The following is a 16,851-nucleotide window of genomic DNA, read 5'->3' as shown; positions in this document are numbered from 1 at the left end:
TGACACACCTTCATTGACTCCAGGTTCTCAGATTATGTAATGACCTTAAAACATGATCTATAAGAAATTGTACCATTCACATTAAAGCATAGTTTTTAATGAGAAAGTGATTGAGAGGTCTGCCATCCATTGTTTTTATTCTGTGACATACAGATCTTCTCAATTGTAGATATTTGAAAAATGGATGGGGCAATTGTGTTTTTTGTTTAATTTCCCCCTTTTCTTTAAAATTCTGGCTCACATGGTTGCTATTAGTGACTCGTATGACCTATGACCACCCACTGTTAGGGAGTGTGACTTTAGTCGGAGAAACCAGCAGTAGAGTATGAATGTGTAAAATAATGATGCCGTTTCTGTTTAATAAGACCATGTTTAAGATAATACATCAGCAGTGAGTATGAGTCGGATTTACTTGATGTGACAGCCTCAGTAGTACAGCTGTGTTACATCATTGCTTGTAAGTCATCTTTAACAGAGTCCAGTCAGTGAGCACAGGCACTTTGCATACTTCAGAGAGAACAAATAGAGTTGTAACCTTTAGCTGCTGACAGCTCAGAGTGGAGACGCTTTGAAGTATGCTGCCTATTACTTCACGTATCCTATAACAGCAGGTCATCTTGAGTCACTGCTGTGTGACTGTTCAATGAGAGGACCAGTCATTGTATGTCACAGTGTCTGCTCCAACTGTATAACACCACTAGAAGGTCACTAAACTGCTCTGCCCCAATTGCTCCTCTGTCAGTTAAAGGTTTGTTATAATACACACATACATTCATGTGTCACACTTTTAAGACAATGACACTGTGGATGATTCCTTTAGGAACAGTAACAAAAAAACATTAATATCAGTCCTTAGCGTCTATGTTGCTCTGCATTACTCTATACTGGCATATTTCAAAACACATGACAAAAAACACATTACAAAAAAAAATTAAATAATCACAAACATTCAAATTACAGTCATGTAATCATGTAATGAACCTTTTTAACCAAAATTATTTAATTACAATGATCTTTCTTTTTAATCTCCATGTTTATAATGTCTAATCTCTAATTTTTAAAAATGTATTACTGTTTTTAAATCATCACTATTTATTATTGTCTTTGCCTAACTCAAAATCCAAGTTCACCAAAAATAACAATTGGATTTAATACTGAAATCATGTCTTTCATATAAACTCTCATTTTGAAGTGTCGTGCTGGAACACTGTGTAGTGGAAAAGCTCCATTAGACTTCTGAACTCACTGCTGCTCCCATTTATTCATCTCGACCTTGTCCCTTATGAGGCATCATTTCCACAGAGGGATGACATGTCTCCTTGACTTTTATGGTGTCAGTTTGATTTATGGGTAACATCTTAGATTATAACCCCCATAGATTATATTAGTGTACTAGAACAGCACCAGTACAGTACATACATATACAAGAAAACAAGATGTAAATGCAGGGAATAACCAGGGAACTTAAAATGAATTTATGCTTTTTTAACTATACGGAGCTTGGAATGACTGCCCTCATCTTATTTGCAAGTTGAAAAGAGTGATAAGATTGAACTGTATGGTCTTTCTGCAGCTGTGGAACCAAAAAAAGAGTCTAATAAGTATAAGTAATTCCTCCCAGTACCCCCAACAGTACTTACCACCCTTCTTTACATTTCGTCATTTGATTCAATGTTGACATAATTTTGCTCGACACTGATGTAATTAACATTTTTGATGACCAAAAACCAGCCACAACAGACACTAAGAGCAGTAGAGTCAACCTAAAAGAATGCCATCATGTACAACTGAACCCAAGCATGAAACTAGGATAAAGAGGACAGATGTACTGGCTTGGCCAATCACAGCAGAAGCAAATCTCAACAGGCCAAATGTAGAACACAGTGCAATGCACCTTTAAATAATTTGTCAGGGCCTTCATCCCTCTGAATGATATAGCTTTAGCATTTTGAGTATTTATTTTTGAATGATTTATAGCAGTAATTTGAATAATTCACTGATCACTTGGCATGACAGTAGGGTTTTGAGAGTAGTATGTAACTCTGTAACTCTTACATGAGCTATGTGCTATTATCCTTAGAAGTCCACATATTAAGACCAAATTATACCCAGTGAATTTGGAGTCGACACGTTCAGTGCACCCCATTCAGTGACCCTCAGCGCATTGTTACTCCTTTCAATAGTGTTTATGTGTGCTCCTCAACTACTTGTAAAGTCTGGAAATATCAAGTTAAAAGTCATATCTTTTCACTGGTAATATATATCACATGAACTGGACCAATCACAGTAAAGACTGCAGATTGTACTGTAATGATGATAATAATAATGATGATAATCTTTAATTGTATTGTTAAAGTGCTTTACAAGGCAGCAGAAAGTTTGATAGTACAGGATAAAACTGTGCCATAGAACAGACATAAAAACATGAGATAGATAACAGGAAAAATAGATAATAAAGATAACACTGAAATAAATGTAGAGATTTAAAAGACATCAATGACTCAGATCATTCCAGAACCTCGGGTCCCTGACTACAAACACCCTCACAGTAGACCTGCCCAAGGATCTCAAGGTACGGACCGGCACATTAGGGCAAACAGTGTCTGTACATAAAGCAAGCAGGCATTAACACAGGCTGGTTTGCTTCCTGGATATGTTACTTTTAAGCCACGACCATGACTTCAGCTTGTTAAGAGAGGAAAGAAAAAACATTAAAAACCAAATTTGATGACATGTCCTAATGTGCACAGAATATACAAAAATGGAAATATTTTACAACTTTCTAAAAATGTTTTTGTACAACTGATACACACAATTAAACACAAAATTATGGTTAGAGAGTAATTATGAGGGGATAATAATGGAGACACATTTCTGGCTTCACCCTCTCCAGATCAACAGTGATAGCAGTGACATAGACTGGAAGTAAAAAGGCAAAATACAGAGCAAAAGCATTAAATCACACATGGCTTATTACATTCACTCATATATAGATCCTCTCTTCAAACAGTCTCCAGATGTTCTGTACCCCTGTGTAAGCAAGGATCAGTTCCCTGATGGCTTTTCTAAAAATGGAAGCACAGCTTCAGCTTCATCAGTCAGCCCTGATGAATCACAATGCTCATTGCAGAGAGTGAATACTGTACACTGAGGTGTCAGGTTGTGGTGAAACATGAGCTGTGAAAGGCAGGCCATTGACCCAGAGGTTACAATGAGGGACTTTGCTCAGCTCACGGCAAGAGTAAATTAGAGTGTCATTACAGCTTATTTAGTTTATATAAAACTGTTTGATTGATTACCAATAATAGCAACATATAATTCAGAGCTTTAAGTGGTCATGCTGGTCACTTGGTGGAGAGTGTACTAATGTATTTGGAAGGACCAGCATCATCTCTAGTAGTCATTTAGGGGGGGCATATTATAAACACTTCCAGATCTATGTTTTTATTCTGGGGCTTTATTTGAATATCTTTGATTTACAGTTTATATTCTACTGGTCCTTTCTCCAGCCCCTCAGTTCAGTCTCTTTTTGAAACAGGCCACATTAGCTACTGTCTCTTTAAGAGCCTCCTTCCAATGAGCCCACTCTGTTTGATTGGTTATCTTTCAGCAGCAAATGAACTTCTTCTTACATACGATACACAACATTTTAGAAACATATTCCTCTACAAATGTATGTCAACAGTTTGTGTTTGTCCCTTACCTCTTTCAACATGACACTATCCACTAAGTACAAAGCCAGCTCCATAAAGAAATGCTTGTCTGGCCTACACACAGCCCTGTCCTCAATCCCATCCTAAACCTACAGGATGAAATGGAGCACCAGCTCTGAGATGGACTTTATCATTCAACAGTGTTGGACCTCACTGATGCTTCTGTGGCTGAATGGGAGCAAATCCCTGCAGCCAGGTTGCAACATATGCTGGAAAACCTGAAAGCACACCAGTGGAGGCTGTTGTAGCAGTGGATTCATGCCCAAATGGTTTTGGAATGCCATGTTCAACTATTACAAAGGGGTGTAAAATTTGGGTGTCTGTTTACATTTGGCCACGTAGTGCAGATTCTAAATTGCGTACACCTTGCTGACCAAGCAAATCTGCTTGCATATGTGTAATCATTTATTGTGTGCATGGTGTATATAAACTGTCTATGCTTGCAGAGAGTATCTTTTCGTGTGTGTGTGTGTGTGTTGTTTTGAGGTAGACAGTGTGTGTGCCTTTAAATGTCATGTGTGCTCTCTGTAGTTCCACAGATGGCATGAGCTCTGCTCGTTCTGATTCCACTTGACTCTCAACAAGACAAGCTTTCTCTCATAAACTCAGCTCCTCAATTTAGGTCATTTCATCGACCCACTTTAAACCAAATGATGATAATTACACATGACAATGCTAACAAGTTTTTGTTACACTTCCACAGAGACAAAGTAACAGAGAGCACAGTGGGGGCAGAGAAGGAAAAAAAAGACTTTTGTGGAAAGAGGGTAAAACGCCTAAATATGTGTGAAATGAATTCTGCATTATTAAGCTTTCATCTCAAAAGACACATCTGGGGCAATATGAAGCAGGCAGTTTCTGCTCTGTAAAGCATTACAGTGCAGTATATATGCTGTATGAACAAATGAATCCTCTCACAGCAACCAATACTACATTTCAAGAGGTCAGAAATAAAGCATTTAACAAAGGATTATTGATGGAGGTACAACCTGCTATGAAAGTCATCTCACCCTGTTTAACTTGGATCATCTGGGTTGGAGTAGAGAGCTGAAGGTGCCATGATGATATGAATGAAGTGACAGATGCTTTCCCACCCAACAACATACGCTCAGACCTATTAATCAACGTAGAAAACTGTGAATGTTTACAGCAGCTTAATAGATATTTATAATAAATGGCTAGTCTTGCCATCAGCTCTTAAAATGTCATACATTACTGTCAGTTAAAGTCTGTGTAAAGTAAGAATAAATATGTGTTCTGAGTTTGACATACCACAGAAAGAAGTGTGTTGTTAACCACCCTGCCAAATTTGAATTTGAATGATTAAAAAAATCGCCAAATATATGAAATTAGGCTTCAAAGTTGTGTAGCCGCCGAGTTCGCCTAAACCCCGCCCCTACCAAGTGTCACCTGTCAATCAAGGTCACCACCTCTACCAGAAACATGGACGCTACGTCTGAGAGCTTTCTGCTGCTAGCTCGGCGGCTATCTTGGCGGCTAGCTCTGCTGGTAGCTCAGTGGCTAACTCAGCTAACTGGCTAACTGTAGACTGTAGTAGTAGTAGTGTGCTGAATGTATTTATACCTCTACAGCAGCAGGGGCGGGTTTACAGAAGCAGTGATTTTCAGACCCGCCCACTAAATCCTGAACACAGAAATTTTGAAACACAGTTTGTGAAGCCTAGCTCCACAATTCAAATCTAAATGGTTGAAATGTTTTTTACGCATATTTTAGAATACATTTATGACTTATTTAATGTGTTAAAGAAAAATGTCTGAATTCACGGCCTTTAAGGAAGGGCCAAAACAACATACCTGTGTCCCCTACCAATACCAACCATTTAAATCAAATTGTGAGCATCATTACTCCAGCCAGCACACAGATATGTCCCTAAGGTAACAGTTGGATAAATCGACCACAAAACATGTAAGTACTTAATATTTCTGACATATAACGCTCATTAATGCTTCAGTTAGTCCTCCAAGCAAATGACCATGTTAGTCTCAAATCAATTCATCATGTTAAATGTTGCAATTGTATGAAATTGGTCCAATGTGTCAAACTCACCTCAGTGTATAATCACCATTTTCTCTAATGAATAACATTGGGTTGGTATTTAGGATGTTTAAACATGCACTCCATCTCATGCCTGCTCTGCTCTTTTTTCATTCACAGCAAGGACAGTTGAAGCAAAGATAATCAGTTAAATAAATGGACCAATAATGGTGCAGACACACAGACAGGGAGGACACATCTGGACTCATTGGACCGCTGAGTGATGCAGACAGAGGGTGAGGCGCTGTAGGTTGGGTGGTGCTCTTTTTCTAAACAGTATCTTTAGTAAATATGTTTGTGAAAACATTTGAGGGGTAAACTCATATTATATGTGACTCATATTTAATCAGCACTGCTTAGTTGAACTGCTTTTTGAGTAAGCTGCATTGCACTGGACAGACCTAATTTGCATGAAGTTGAGGTGGTGGCAGGATTATGCATTCAGATACAGCAGTTAGTCCATCAACTCACCGTGCCGTATCCATCATGCACCGTGCAGCCAGATCTCCTTCTGAAAATGAATGGGATCCATTGACCTGACATCCGTCAACAGATCCTTTTTGTATGCACCATAATGCTTATTCCAAAGGACTTTTTTTTTTTTTGTATTATCTATTGTCAGTTGTAAAAACACAAAGGTAACCAATTCAGTAAAACTGCCGAAAGGTGTTTCCTTTTGTGTAGAACAACAGCCTACATTAAAAATAATACAAAGTAGCCTTGATCAATGAATGGCGCACACACATATATTCATTGTTTTTGTGTGTGTGTGTTTGTGTTTGTGTGTGTGCTTATTCTTTCTTTCCTGGTCACATCTGGACTAGTGAGACCTCTGTTGGTCTTCCTCAGCATAACTCTGGGCATTTCCTGCAAACATACAGAGCAAAGAAATACATTTTTAATAAAAGGAGGTGTAGGATATTTTTATTTGAGTGAGAAGTTATCAACATGGTATTAATCAGGACATAAGATAATTTACCTCAACATTTAATCAGGTGCTTTATATTTTTCTGTGTTCACTATCAAGATATTAAATCATTAAAGGCCTCAAGCCATTTATTTTTTATGGTAAGAGCTCCAGAAATAACGGTGACCCGGGAAGGCAAGATGGGAAGCCAGGTCACTATCTGGCACTGAGCATACAGGAAAACCTTATCAAGTGCTGCAAACACCATCAGTTTCGGGGGAAAACAGCTGATTGCAGCGCATGTACCCAACACAGGAAGTAAGGGTATATGAAAACACCCCAATTATTGAGAATGACTAAGCAGGAATCTTATTAATGGGTATATGAGACACAGCTTTCAGATTTGGTTCCAGTTGATCCATGGACCAGCTGGGTTTACTTGTGCTCTGTTTCTCATTTCATATTACACTCTTTTTGACTTGTCTGAGTTAATTGATTGATAGTAATTAAACAGTGTGGGCTGGCCCAGCTTAAGGTTTTTCTCCCACACAGGACTAAAGTAGCACCATGTTACTTTTGACCCTCTTCTCATCAGCTTTACCCTCGCTAACACCAAAGATAGACTTGCATGATAAATGAAACCTTCACTGATACATTTACAGTCTTCAACAAAATAAACATTACCTTGAAAACAGAAAACACCTCCATTTGATTTTTCACTAGGTGAGTAAAATTCGTTTTTCTGCTGTAACTCTGGTAAAACTGAACGGATCAAGCTGATTTGCTGATTTGATCATGGTGGGGTGAACCTTGTGGATTTCACAGCATGTCCCTAACTTCTGTGTTACAAGAGAAAAGGTCCATGTTACAGTCATCCCAGCCCTCTCCTACTTTGATGTTGTTTCTTTAACTCTAAGGTGAGGGGACATCCTGAAAAATTTAGACAGTTACCACTGCGGTGCCACATGTGTAAATAAACACTGCCTCTTTCTCAGTTTGGTGATGCACTTATCATTACAGCTGCTGTGTGATGCTGCAGCCAGCTGTGACACACAGCCAGCTGTGGACAACAAGCACAACATCAGTACTGATGTTTTTTTCCCAAAATTCCAGATACATTCAATGACACCTGAATATTATTGTATGATTCAGGCATTAATCTGGCAATTTCAGACCTGTGTGAGTCACATTAATACCTGTAAATCAACATTTGAGAGAGGTTATGTTTGAGATGCGAAACACTAGATTAGTGAAATGTGCAAAATACGTGAAAGTTGGTTTGTGATTATGTAGAGCTTTGTGTATGTGTGTGCACCTCTGTTAATTAAAGACACATTTTGAAGATTTTGTGTTCCCTGCACTTTCCATTATGGACAAATCTGTTTGCTGAAATGTGGAGAAAAGCCTAAAACACTGGAAACCGCTGCAGTTTTTACTTAATCAGAGGCCAAATAAGGGAAAATTGCATTCAGCTGCAACACTTTACGGGCTTTTTTGTGTTGTCATATCATTAGTGTGAAATATTATGTGAATTGAACTTAAAACAGGGCAGATAGTGGTTTCAGTTTGCTCACAGCAAAAAAAACATTCAAAATATGTAATAGTCCTCTACGTGCCTCCTGTAAAGTATCATTATCAAAAATAAATAGAGTGATGATTGTGGTTGTCATTGCTTATACTATATTTCCATCAAAGACATCCATATTGTGGTGGAGTACGCTTTTTTTGAAGTCATTTTTTGATATTTTTGGTAAGTTGAAATGCTTTGCTCAGACCCATTCCTACATACAGATATAGAAGAGACACAATTCTAATTTCTTGTAACTCACAATTAAGTTTGGGTTGGCACTAAAGCTGGCAAAAGCTTCTGACCATAGCTGAGGGTTGGAATTCAGACTGACTGGTAAATTGACTTTCACCACAACAATATGGTACAGTGCCATAACTGCCATTAGTGCTGATGATGTACCCATGTTGACCTCATGCTTCATCTTACCCTCAGTCATGAATAAGTCAGATACTTGAACTCGGTCACTTCCAACCTGAATGGAGCAGTACATTGTTTTCTGGACTTGGAGGTGCTGGCTCTCTGCTCCATTGGATGCTGGAGATCATGGTCTAATGAAGCCACAGAACCATATTATTTTTATAAAGCATATAAGCAATCCTGGGGCCCCTAAAAATGCACTCTCATCCCCTTGAGCTTTGAGATTCTGTCCATGAAGATCACAAACATAATCCATTACGAGCGATAAACATGGCAAAGTCCAACACCTACTGAGAACATGTTTGACTTCCTGCCAAGAATGGTTGTATGGGAACAATTGATGTGTAGCAATGAGCCCACCAGTAAAAAACAGAATCTAGATCAGCCACATAGACAAGAGGACAAACACTTTTTGGTTTAAATAGCAAACATTTATTCCAATCATTTAGACAATGCACAATTTGTCATCTACCCTGATCAACGTGCTCTTAATACTCAGTGGGATTGCTTGGTTAAACTGTCCGAAAGCAATCAGTACTCTGCTATATAGGACTGTTACACAAACATGTAACTAGAACCTTTTTTTCTTTTAAACTCTTAAACTGATGGTAAATCTGTTTTTACAGCTTATTTTTTTCTTGCTGCATAGAATTTATACAGCTGATCACAGTATCAGAAGACATTTATTATTCATCCAGAGACAACACAAGAGGCTACACATGCAGAGAGCATCCATTCACATTTCTACCCATTTGATCTACATCGCTATCCAAGTGTCACATTTCACTTTTTGATTTCACAGGCCTTTGTGACAGACTTTAAATCAGACAAATTCTTTAAAACATATAAATATTAATGTCATAGCTTTTTAAAATGTATATCCAATCTATATATTTCATATTTTACTCTGGACGGTTTGCTGTTATCTTTAGGTGTCATCCTAAAGGGAGTATGGACAATGTTAAGGCTTTGATCTGGAAAAAAGTCATGTTGTCTCTTGTATTCAGATTATATAAGATGATCAGGTAATGTCATACAGGCTGGTTTCAAAGATATTGTGTACTATATGTATAAGGTAACAAACAGCAGTTTTCTTTGATAGTACAGTATGTCTACTGGAAGGTGTCTAGCATTAAATATATGCTTTATAAATACTACTATTCCAAAAAAACAAAAAACTTTTATATTGTTTCAGTCATCAGCTGTATTGAATTGCACATCACATTCAGTACAACTGAATTTAGGCTTATATGTGTAATTGAAAAAGAGTTACTTTTTCAATGTTTTCTTGATTTTTCCTTGCGGTAATATTTATTCAGTATATGAGTTTTGTTAACATTAGCTAAAAAGCTATCAATATAGTATAGCCAATTGTTATGTGTTTAGCTTGCAGTCTAAGAAAGCATAAGAGCAAAATTTAATTATTAATAATGTTCTTATTGTCATCAAATCCCATGTGCAGAGCCAAGCCAACTATAAACTAAGTAATGTGTGTATCTTATTCCTATGTATCATACAGCTCCATTGTTGTCCAAAAACTATAATAAAAAAAAATCAATATTAAAAACATCAATCAGCCACACTGTTGCACTCAGTGACTGCAACTGTGCAGTCCTTCATTACTATGAACACAAATACTGTAGTTTATTTTGACTCACATCACACACACGCAGCAGTGCTCTGCCATAAATACTCACTGGAGCACCAGATGTGGAATAATCCTCAACATATGAAATATTCACTTGTGTTTGAGTTGATCAAACTATAGTTTGCTAAAAACTATAGTGACCGACTATTCCAGTAAATGACTGATCCTTTTTTCAAAGAAATGAATCAATATCCGTGAGACATTAACAGTTTACATCTTCAGGAGGAACCAATGGCCTTGGGGCTAGGAGCCACATACAGAAAATACTGAAGGACAGACTAACATATTGTTGCCTTTGGTCATTTCGATCTATTTTTGATAAAAATAAAAATACAAAATAAAACTAGCTTTATCCTTGATGTAAAATACTTTTGAATGGCTAAAAGAACCAGATGTCTAATAACAAGAATGTACTCAACTATGGTATACTTATGTATTCATAACTGTGCATTGGAAGTTATAATTCCAAAAATAAGAGCTGTATATGAATTTAAGTCAAGCTAAGCCATTGAAACACATCATCTTTTGAAGGCTTTTAACAAACATCCTAGCTATCCAAAGTGTGCATGCGGACTCAGCGCTGTTGTGTTTATTTGATAGGAAAGCCATAGAATTCATCTCAGTACTACAGTGAGGAACATTATTGTATATATTGTATATTGTAAATATATTGTCTATTAGCCAAGCCGGCTAACATATATGCAGTCAAAAGACTGACATATTCCACAATAACTAATTTTACAATTAAATATTAATTGCACTGTATATATAATAATACACCATGTGTTTTGCCATTTAGAGAGCAGTCAGATCTATTGTATTTGTACCTAATTATTATGGTGGTAGTGGGTACACATTCACTGTACCTAGATTACATGTTGTTTTTTTTCTTTTTGAGCAACTGATTCAGCTTGAATGAACACTCCATATCACATGCACATTTCAAATGAATAGGATACAGAATGAATGGCAGCATCAGTTAAGCAACAAAGAAAACCAGCCTGTAGTAATGACCTGAGGGGGCAACAGTACTCAGATAAAAAGATTGTCATATTTCACTATGAAACACAGAAATAAAGAACATACCTTTTAAACACTTAAAATTCAAACTAAAAACATATTTATGATAAAAAATTAGTGATATGCACTATAGAAAAGTGGCCATGCAAATGTCACTGGGGTATGTACAATATAATGCAGGCTATGCTTGCTATACAAATACATAAAATTAAACTACATCTGATGATTTATAATCTCCTTCTTCCTATGAAATATTCTTGCTTTGGCAATTGTTTTCAGATACTCAAGTCACTAACTAAATAGTTTCATCGGACAAACGGTGCCAATACTGGAGTATTAGTATCAACTAATTACTACTACTACTTAGTGATATGCACCAGCATGTAATCCACTGTAAACAGATTCATTCCTCAACTGAGAAACAGTCCTCGTATCTTTTTTCCCCAACAGTCGTCATCCTGTACGTACTGTTTATTCATGTGAAAACAAAGAAAACATATTGATTTGAGATGACAACTATCACCATAAACAAACCAGATGACTGCTGAGAGGAACTGGCAGCCTAAACTGGTCTCTACATAGCATCTGACACACTAAGTTGGACTTGGTAGAAAATCTGCTGGTTGCTTTATGGCACTAAAGGAAATGACTTTACAGCACAACACTGGATGAAGGAGCTGTTCCTCCAGTGTATATGGCAGATGGTGGAAGGAGGGCTAAACAGCAATAATCACCTCTTACATGCTTATTCTGAACAGCAAGGCCAAAGATGTCAGTAAGTTTTACTTTGATGATGATAATTATACTGAGGTATTACAATTTGACAGCAAAATTGTATATTCTAAAAATGCTACATGTAGCACCTGCAAATGTAGGCTACGACAAATCAAGTGAGATTTTTGCTACTATGTACCATCTACAGTGCTTTATAGAGCATTCTACTTTTAAACAACATCTAAAATGATTTCTAAAAAGAAAAAAATGATTAACGGAACCCTGAAACATTTTCAGAAATATGCTAGATCAATGTCAGTCTCATCTCTGTGCATCCAATACAGAAATAGGTCTGGGATGTGTTAAGCCTAGCATAGCAAAGACTTGGACCAGGGGGGAATTGCTAGCAAAACAAAACATGGTATCCATCAACCTGTTTGTTCACCATTAGTGGAGATAGTAAAGAGACATTGTGGTACTTTGGATTGGCATTGTGGATGGATTAGTGTGATCAGATTGCTTTCCATAGAGTGGATTTCTGTAATTCAGGCTCATTGTTTCTTCCTACTGTCAAGTCTTCATGCTAAGCTTGGCAAAAACAAACAAAGAAAATAAAAAACAACCCTCAACCCAGCTATCTCTATAATGAACACACTGAGATGAAATTGATATATAGTAGAAGATGTAAAATCAGGGAAGCCCCTGGTTCTATGTTCCATAAGTATTTTTCTCAATGTCACGTTCAGTTAGCATGGTAGATACCTCTAAATGCATATTCATTAGTGTCAGCTGCTGTTGCTTTGGAAAGAAAAGTAAGCGCAGCGGTTATTTCTCAAAATGCTTAAGTGTTCCTTTTAAAATCCAAAAATTCAGCCTTTAAGCAGATTGAAACCTGCCAAATTCAGTTGGAAAGCTTGAGGTCAAGTATTGCATTGAGTTTTGGAAATGTGCTAATTATACTATGGTATAGAGAAGCAAAATATTCCACTTTATGCTGCTTTTTGTGCTGTAGATATGGGATTGATATGGACATCCAAATGTAAGTACAGGATATATAAAGGTAAGGTCAAGGTTTACAGTATACAAGGTACAGTAAACGCATATTTCAGTGCAAGTCACAGCATATTTGACTTCATAGCTACAGAAGGAATGCTAAGCACACTTATGGTTCAAAACAGTATTCTGTTGAGTATGTGGTATCTGTACAGAAAGATAAAATACAAAACATATCTCTGTTACATATTAATGTCATAGTTGTTTACTTTTTGTAAAATAATTAATTCTTTATCTATTCAAATTATACAGTATGTTGTATAGTAAATAGTATTTTCAGGTGTAGCACCCTTTTCAAACATACATAGTATTTACAGTGCAGGGAAGTAAACATTGGTTTCACAGCTATGATACAATTATTTTGCAGTAGTTTGCCACAGTTTTAAATTGTCTGTGCTACATGCTTTTTTTCCTTTTTTGTGATGATTTATATCCAAAACATACATAACTGTTTAAAAAAAGTTCCCCAGTCCTAAAACCACTGGCACAGCATTGACATTACAATAGGTATCCTTAGGAGTGACCACAAAAGTACACAGTGATTATTTCTACAACACGTAAAAGGTTGTGCTTTAGTGTAGACATGTACAAAATTTCATGCTGAATAAAACTTTTTCTTTTGAAGATATTATGATGTGTACAATGGATGGTAATACTGACTGTTGACAGTGATATGGGGTTCTCAAAAATCCAGCTGCCTTGCCTTATTATCTCTGAAGTCTCCCGCCATTCCATGAAAGCAGTCATTTCATAGGTTACTCTTTGAAAACAGGAGTTATCGACGTTCCCTTGTAGAAAATGTTCCGGGCGTTATCTGGACTGTTGGCTCTCTCAGGAATCAGAATGATATTATTGCCTTTTCTCCGCAGCGTAGACTCACGACTGGAGGTGACCGAGGTTTCTGAAGCGGTCTCTCCACTTCCTCCACCTCCACCTCCTCCAGATCCACCACCACCACCATCCCCTGGGGTGACCCTTATGGTAGACAGGCCTTGGGGGTGGAGCCTCTGCTCTGACTGGCCGGTGTTCTGGGTGTGAACAGTAACTATGGGTGGTGTGCTAACAGTGGCAGTGGTGGTAACAATATGATTGGCACGCTTCCTATCAATGGAACCTTCACGTAATGAGTCTGAACTTTCTGAGTCTCTGTTCAGATCATTGAGCTCAAAGGACTGCCGCAAACTCCCACCTCCTCCTCCTCCTGCACTCCCTGCACCTCCACCAGCTCCAGTGCCATGATCCAGGGATCGCCACCTCCATGATCCACTCCCATCTGTGGCTGGAGCTTGGATCACTGGCCTGTTGTTCTCTGGGTGAGCCTCTATTCTGACAATTGCTCCAGTACTTCCTGAAATATTGCCTGTGGTGCTGCCAAGGGAGCTAGGACCTGTGGTGCTGTTAGGGTCTTGGTCAGTTAGACCCCTGTAGCGACCTGAGCCCTGGCAACTTCCGGTGATGCTGCAGCCTATACTGCTCTCATCTAAACTCTTGGAATGGGTCTGTAGTAAGCCCTGCTGCTTTGACATAGCAATCACTTGCATAATTCGTGGCTGGGTGTTATGTCCGTTATCATTAGTCCTGCAGGCTGCTGTCTTCTCTGCTGCCCTTTGCCAGTTAGCCTGAGCTGTGCTATTTACTGTTGACATCCCCTCACATCCTCCTCCACCCACCATTTGTGGGGAGATGGTGTTGTAATTCTCGTGAGCTTCCTCTGGTATGTGGACCAGTTGTGAGGACCCAGGTCTAGACTGCATGGATATCCTGGCCCCTCCAGTAATGCCACTGCAGTTACTGGGAAGGGTGGTACTTGCACCTGTGGCCAGTTTGGACATGTATGCATGAGCATCAAAGCCTCCGTTCAGACCCATAGCCGATGGCTCAGAGCTGGATCGGAGCTCCATACTGCCATGGTGGTGCGGATGCTGGGAGGACTGACCAGATGATGAATCTACAGAGGAGGAGAAGGAGTCTGGGACCTGCAAGGAGCATTTGTGGTTATTATTTTTACTTTTCCATTGAGACAAAAGCTGCTTTGAGCGGCTGGAGTCCATGGAGGCATGGTGGAGGGTGGCAGCATGACGTCTGGCTGCTTCCTCATATGCTGCCATTGCCTGGGGGGTATGGACTCGAGGAAGGGTGTGGCTAAAGGTTACCATGGCATCTTTGCTCTGGGGGCTGTGCGGGGGGATCCCTTCAGCATCTGCACTGGAGCGCTTCAGGCTGTCATCAGGCCTCTGCTGCTGTAGGGCTCGATGGAGAAGACCCTCAGAGTGGGAGGTAGGGATGCCTGTCTCCCCAGCCATGCTGGCTTTCATTTGCAGGTGGTGGAGGACGGCCTCCTGGCTGATGTGGGGTAAGGAACAGGGGGGCCGATGAAGCTGGGGAGGGGGGATGGTGCTGGCCTCCTCACTAGGCTGGAAGTTTCCGACTGCATACAGCCCCTGGCAACAGAGGACATCTTATGTATAATACAGCTTACTCAGTGATCATTTTACTTGATACTTTAATGAGTATTTTACTGAACCATTAAAACATTTACAGAAAACCTAAAGCTTATAAAATCTGTTATGGTTTTGTTGTGGCACACCTTTAAGTTTAAAATATCTTAATAACTATTTGATGAATCATACTATGATTATAGTTATGACTATAGTTATTATTGCAGTCAACACTGGACGATGAATTCTAATGACTTTGGTGATCCACTTTCTTCCTCCAGTGCCAGAGGTTGTCTGGCCAACCTATGTGGCACTCATGGTCCTTAAAAAAATCTAATATTTTGGCAATTCTCTAACTTTTCATTAAACATTATCATCAGGTTACAATCTCAGTTTGTCCAATACTTTGGTTTATTACCAAATACCTGCAGCATTTATTTGAAAGCAGTGCCACTAGTGTAGTTGCAGACTCTCCAAATTCCATTTGCTGTCTCTTTAAGCTGTAACATGAACTTTTTAGCTATATTTTGTTGTGTTCTAAGCATTTGTGATGCAAGCATGCCTACATGCCTAACATGGCATATTTTTTGCAGGACAAACACACTGGCTGACAGTAACTTCAGGGTTGTGATTCTTTTAGGTGATGTAAGGGTGTCTAAAATATTTTACCTTATTTAACCCTATTATAGCAGACATAACAATCCCATTTAAATGAGGTTGGTAACACACTCCTAATGTCAGTTCCAGTAAATTTTGGCCGAAATTTACGAGCCAAAATTTGAGGCTGCAATACAGATTCATGCTTTTATCATAGAAGACTGCTGTAAACCCAGACTGGCAACAAACCAGGATCAAAAACAGAGTCCATCTTCAGCCAGGCTCTCTGTGCTGAAAACCATTGGAAAGAAGGCTGTAGAGACTGGCCCATACCAAGTAGACAGCGATAGCTCCTCCAAGAAGGAAGCCCAGGTAGACGTCAATGGCGTGGTTCTTGTACTGAATAATCCTGGTCAGACCACAAATAATGGCACATATGATGAAAGAGAAGACCAGCAGGGGCTTGAGCAGTTTGGATGAGTCGGTCAGAGTGCTGTTGAAGTACATCTGTAGACACATAACGCATTCATTGATTTATTTTTCATCCTCCCCCTCACCTTCCAATCATGTAAGAGAACCTGTAGTAACAACAAAAAAAGCCCCTCTTTACTGCCAGTGTTTTGTTTTTTTCTGTTCTGGCCTCCAGTAAAAACATGGCAGTGCAAAATGGCAGCCTCCATGAAAGAGGACCCACTCCCTACGTAGATATAAAGGGCTCA

At 38.8% G+C, this 16,851-nt stretch overlaps 1 protein-coding gene across 1 annotated transcript in view; it reads right to left on the bottom strand.

The window, feature by feature from the left end:
• Positions 1 to 13,852: 13,852 nt before the first annotated feature.
• LOC128382487 (phospholipid phosphatase-related protein type 4) overlaps positions 13,853 to 16,851 on the bottom strand; it is a 42,664-nt gene continuing 39,665 nt past the window's right edge. The window contains exons 6-10 of the mRNA XM_053342478.1: positions 16,466 to 16,639; positions 14,494 to 15,538; positions 14,180 to 14,433; positions 14,050 to 14,113; positions 13,853 to 14,010 (exon numbers count right to left, since the gene is read on the bottom strand). Of these exons, the coding sequence (XP_053198453.1) occupies positions 13,853 to 14,010; positions 14,050 to 14,113; positions 14,180 to 14,433; positions 14,494 to 15,538; positions 16,466 to 16,639 (1,695 nt within the window). The remainder of the gene's footprint in view (positions 14,011 to 14,049; positions 14,114 to 14,179; positions 14,434 to 14,493; positions 15,539 to 16,465; positions 16,640 to 16,851) is intronic.

The sequence above is a fragment of the Scomber japonicus genome, chromosome 21, assembly GCF_027409825.1.
Source record: "Scomber japonicus isolate fScoJap1 chromosome 21, fScoJap1.pri, whole genome shotgun sequence".
NCBI lineage: Eukaryota > Metazoa > Chordata > Actinopteri > Scombriformes > Scombridae > Scomber > Scomber japonicus.
Note: the sequence above shows the minus strand (reverse complement) of the source record. Positions and strands in the feature narration are given on the sequence as shown.